This window comes from Galeopterus variegatus, unplaced genomic scaffold (assembly GCF_000696425.1).
Source record: "Galeopterus variegatus unplaced genomic scaffold, G_variegatus-3.0.2 Scaffold162, whole genome shotgun sequence".
NCBI lineage: Eukaryota > Metazoa > Chordata > Mammalia > Dermoptera > Cynocephalidae > Galeopterus > Galeopterus variegatus.
Window position 1 is genome coordinate 124,040 of NW_007726273.1, and position 5,736 is coordinate 129,775.

Here is a 5,736-nt window from a genome sequence, read left to right on the forward strand (position 1 = left end):
TTTTAGAACACGGCACTAAAAATCTTAATGTCCTTGAATGAGGCTTCTCAACTGGGAGGCTTCATGGCTCAGTGATTTTCACTGGGGATCTCCTAAATATTTATATTTATACATCTTTTTTCTGAGCATGTTCATTTTCTCCAGAGTATTCTCCAATCTTTCACCTATGCCAGGCAGGGGGTGGTATAAGCTGGCCAGTTTTTTGTTCTTGTTTTGGGTTTTTTTTTGTGGCTGGCAGGTACAGGATCAAACTCTGGACCTCGATGTTATCAGCACCACGCTCTAACCAACTTAGCTAACCGGCCAGCCCTTAGGCCAATGTTTTAATAGCTAAGCTGAGGAAGGGGGCTGGGCCAGTCTCATGTTTCAGTTTTTATTTTTATTTTTTTGGCAGCTGGCCAGCAAGGGAATCTGAACCCTTGACTTGGTGTTATCAACACCATCCTCTAACTAACTGATCTAACCAGCCGTTTTTATTCTTTTCCATCAGGCTCCTTGTCCTCTTCTGTGCCTGGTGGTCCTGACAGTCCCCAGTCCTTTTACCTGCAGAGGTGAGAGGCAGTCACCCAGCTATGTGAAATTGGGGGAAAGGCTTGAGAACTATAAAGATGTAATTATCCTGCGTCTAGGATTTCCACCCACCCCACAACCCCACCTTCCTAAGCACCTCCAGAGCTTATCTCGTTTCTTATTTCCCCACTCTGAAGGTTTCCTCTATTTTGCTAAGTCAGTTACCCCTCTTCCACTTCCTCCCATCTTGCAAGGATTGTTGTCACCTTTCTTTTGCTATTTCCTCTTCCATCCTCTAATTCTTGGAGTTTATGCCACTTTTGAGCCCTTTTCTGTCATATCGGGGGAAGGTACAAACTGAAATCGGAGTTTATCAGCGAAAACACTCAAATCTCCACTTTGCCAGACTCTAAATGTATCAACTGGTTCATTCTATAAGACTGTAAAAGATTGAGAATTCCACGGAACCAGACAATAGCCAGAAGAGTTTTTCAATAAAGTCCCTTTTATTTATTTAGCTAGAAATTACTCTTTATTTATTAAATCACCAGGAATTTTCAGCACAAGACTTAACATCTTAATAAACACCAAGACCTGGGCTCTGGGGCTTACTCTGCCTCTTCCAGTCCTTATGGGGTTTAGAGAAAGAGACATCATTAACAGAGACCAAGTCAGATGGTTGCAGGTCCTCCTTTCCCAGTCATTGGACAAGCTGCTCAATTCTTGTCCATAGCGGGAAAGAACCAGTACTTTGGAAAAATCTAATAAAGAATTTGACAAGCATTATAAGAGCTCTCTTAACAATTTATATTATCAACAGTATTGGTCCAAACTCATTTGCCTCTGATATAAAGTTTTTTCATTTTGCAATTTTTTTTTTTTTTGGTGTGTGTAATGTAACCTTAATAAGTAATCTCACTCCCTGTGCAGAAATTAATCAACTCAGTGCAAAGAAAAATCCTTCCAACTGGAATAGCCTCATCTTGCTTTGGAAGGAGGAAACAGAGGTTTTTCCACTCCTGCTCAAGAGATGAATAAACATTCTCTCAAAGTTCAAAAGTTAGTTCTGGCCTCAGAATGTGCATAGACTCAGTTTTTGATGGGCTGATTCAAATCACCTACAAACAGCAGCTGGTACCACTATGCAGGCAGCCTTCTTTGGAAATTTCTTAAAATCAACTCTTGAGAATTGTTCATGATCTTGTACAAAGGCTCTAAGGGCCAAACAATTTGTGCTATTCCACCTCATGAGCTAGGCTCAGAGGAAGCATTGGAATTGTCAGGAACAAGAGCCGCAGCAGTGGCCCCACGAGGTAGGACCTCAATAACTCGAGGCTTGTCAATGATTCGGGCCGTCCGGTTTCCCTTTTCCACAATGCCGACGATCCATGCCTGGTGACCCTCCCCATACTTGGAAGATTTGATTTCAGAACAAAAGCGAGCCGCCTGTTCTCTTGGTAGACAAATCAGTAATCCCCCAGAGGTTTCAGCAGAGGTTCCCTGAAGAAGTCCAAACCGCCCACTAGCCTTGCTGATGGCAACCATCTTGGCAATGATTGGCAGATTATGAATGACAAAGGACACGTCATTTCTTTGTTGTTTGGCAAGGTTCTGAGAGTGTCCTAGAATGCCAAAGCCTGTGATATCTGTGGCCGCGTGGGCATTAAAAGTGTGCATTAATCCAGCAGCAGTTCTGTTTAGGGTAGCCATATTGAACATAGCTTCCTGATAGGCCAGCTCTACCTCTTCTCTGGAAACCACCATCTTTATCTTATTCCACCTTTCAGGATTATCCAGCCATTGGTGGGCATTGACAGCAACTTGGGTTCCTAAGGGTTTGGTTAACACGAGCACATCCCCAACAACTGCACTGTCGGGCATTATGAATTCATTTGGTTGACATACCACAGTGGCAACTCCACCGACGATAATCCAAGGGTTGACCACCGTTTGTCCACCAGTCACCGCAGTCCCTCCTTCCTCAGCCGCATCTCGAAAGCCTTTGATCATGAGTGGTGTTACTTTCTCTCGCTCCTCGTCACTCATACTCTGGCTGACGCTGAGTAACATCAACATGTTGTCACATTCAGTAATGCCCATGGCATAGAGGTCGCTCAGCACGTTGGCACAGGCTATGCGCCCCATCATGTAGGGGTCTTCCACCAAGGGGTAAAAGAAGTCCGTGGTCTGCACCAGTGACAGGCCCCCATGTCTCAGGGGGATGACGCAGGAGTCCATCCCAATGCCCAGGGCTGGGAAGGGCGGGCTGGGGCCCGGCACGGCTGGCAGGCCGGCTTCCTGTGCCGCCTCTTCCTGGCCTCCGACCAGGCCCCGGCCCAGCGGGGGCCGCAAGTCTGGCCGCTTCAGTCCCTCCAGGAGTTTGAGCAGCGTCTCCTGGGGGACCTTACAGCCTCAGCCCTTCATGCCGGAGAAGCCCGTCAACCGCCAGCTCGGGCTGAGGCCCAACGCCTGGGGCTCGAAGGGCCGGTAGCTCGAGAAACCCCCGCTCAGAGACCAGCCCGCCGGGCCCGAGCAGCCTTCCGCCGCCGCCTCCCCGCTGGCGCCCGTCGCCGCAGCTTCCGCCATCGCGCCCGCCCGGCAGGGAGGGAAGAGAGGACCCTTTTCCTTTCTACTCAAGGTAATACGAAGTAACAGTCAACTATCAATCGCAGTCTCCCCGCACGACTCGCGCAAGGTGGATCGACCCACGCGACAAACTCCTGACCTCCCTAAGGGAGGAGCGCCGGCTTCCTGTATTTATACCCCTGGTGATTGACAGCCGCACCATCCAATGACGACTCTGCCGCACAGATGCGGGCTTCCCTTCCTCTAAAAGGTGTATTGCAAATCGACCATCCGTTTGCAAAACTGATCCGAGCGAGAGTGCAGAATGTCAGGTGCTTTAGTTCGCTCCCCTTGTCTTTTTTTTTTTTTTTTCCCTTTTATGGCGGCTGGCCGATAAAGGAATCCGAGCCCTTGACCTTTCGTAATTTGAATGATCTCTTGGAAGTGGCTGGCGGAACTCTGTTCCCCTCGAGTCACTTTACCAAGTCCGGCATTCTCGCAGACGAAGGGAGACCGGTCACTCGGCAATCCTTATGACGGTCAGAATTGTCCAAGGGTCACTTGACAGAGCACATGATCAGTCCAGGGTAGGAAAATAGCTCAAGGGAAAAGTCGGAAAGAATGAGAAATTAGAAATTAAGTTACTACCATTAAGTAAGCAAACTGCAGCATCAATATAATGACTCAAAGTCCAGACATCCGCATGGGTTCTGATGCTGTTTGCGCACTAGCTGCCTGTGGGAGTCACTTTCCCTCTCCCTGCGTCGGATGTGCTTACCTGGGTCTGTTTTATTTTTAAATTTCTATATCTCTCTAAATTAATATATATGAGAATCTGTGATATACCTATGAAGGGCCATTTGCCTGTATCTATTAAAATAAGAACTGCACATACACATTTGACCCAGCAATTCCAATTCTAGGATTTTATCCTACGGATGTACTTACCAGTGTGGGAAAGGATATCTTTTTTTTTTTTTTTTTTTTTAAAGATGACCGGTAAGGGGATCTCAACCCTTGGCTTGGTGTTGTCAGCACCATGCTCAGCCAGTGAGCTAACCGGCCATCCCTATATAGGATCCGAACTCGTGGCCTTGGTGTTATCAGCACCGCACTCTCCCGAGTGAGCCACGGGCCGGCCCCAGGAAAGGATATCTTAATTAATACTGTGCTGTTTATAATAACGTACCAGAAAAAAATTAATTGTTTATCAATTATGTTTAAAATAAATTATACTTTTATACAATGGGTCTTCAAAAAGTTCATTGAAAGATTCGTATTATCTTTTAATTCCATTTTTCCACGAACCTTTTTAAGTACCCTTGTATAAAAGACTACCATGTAACTGTAAAAAAGAATAAGAAACATTTATGTAATTGTATTGATAATAGTTAATGGTTCTAATAGGCGCAGTCCTAAATGCTTTACATATATTAACTAATTTCTCACAAAACTATGAGTGAAGGTTCTTTCCTTTATTTTACAAAAAAGGAATATGAGTCACAGAGAGATTAAATGACCTATTCAAGGTCACAGCCAGCTTAGAGTGGAGCTGAGACATGAGGCAATCTGCTCCAAAGGCCAACAGGTTATACTGCCTATGATGTTTGTTAAGAGAGACAAACAAGATTCAGAACAGTATCATAGAATGCTAGCATTTGTTGGGAAAAGGGGAAAATACACACAATAGCATATTTCTGGAAGGGTAATCACTAGAAACTGATAATATTGGTTACCTGTTGGGAGAGAATGAGGTGGTTGTGAGACAGGAGATTTTTCATTGTATTATTATTTTGTTTCTTTTTCTTTTTTTTTTTTTTTTTTTCTTTTTCTTTTTTTTTTTTTTTTTTTTTTTTTTTTTTTTTTTTTTTTTTTTTTGTCCTTTTTTGTGACGGCCTCACCGTGCTCAGCCAGTGAGTGCACCAGGGCCATCCCTATATAGGATCCGAACCCGCGGTGGGGAGCGCTGCTGCGCTCCCAGAGCCACACTCTCCCCAGTGCACCTCGGGGTCGGCCCGTATTACCTACTTTTTAAAAAAGTAACTGTTCATGGGAGAATAAATTGGTGCAGCTATTTTGGAAAAGAGTATGGCCTTAGTTAATAAAGCTGAACATGTACAAACCCAATGCTCCAGCAATTCCACCCACAGGGCATGCCCAGAGAAACTCTTGCACACGTTTCCCAGGAGACGTGAATAAGAATGACTGTAGAGTTCTGGAAACTGGTTGCACAACAATGTGAATGTACTTAACACTACTGAACTGTACACTTAAAAATAGTTAAGATGAGGGCTGGCTCGTGGCTCACTTGGGAGAGTGTGGTGCTGACCAAGTCAAAGGTTAGGATCCCCTTACCAGTCATCTTTATAAAAAAAAAAAAAAGTGGTTAAGATGGATTAGATCATTATACAATATGTGCATGTATTGAAACTACAAACTGTACTCCATAAACATGTACAAAGAAAAAAATAAAATAAAAATAATTCTTAGCCCATCACAAAAAATGGTTAAGATGGTAAATTTTATGTTATACGTATTTTACCACAATAAAAAATATTTTTAAATTACATAGGAGATACAGATCTTACAGCATATCATTACATTTGGTTATTTATTTATTCATTTATTTATTTTTGCATATTATGGGGTACAGAGTTGACT

At 44.1% G+C, this 5,736-nt stretch overlaps 1 protein-coding gene across 1 annotated transcript; it reads right to left on the bottom strand.

Moving 5' to 3' along the window:
* Positions 1-995: 995 nt before the first annotated feature.
* On the bottom strand, positions 996-3,118 carry SEPHS2 (selenophosphate synthetase 2). Its single transcript, XM_008593908.1, is given in 1 exon segment — positions 996-3,118. A coding segment is annotated over 1 exon segment (1,341 nt). The 5' UTR covers positions 3,097-3,118; the 3' UTR covers positions 996-1,755.
* Between the last annotated feature and the right edge of the window lie 2,618 nt (positions 3,119-5,736).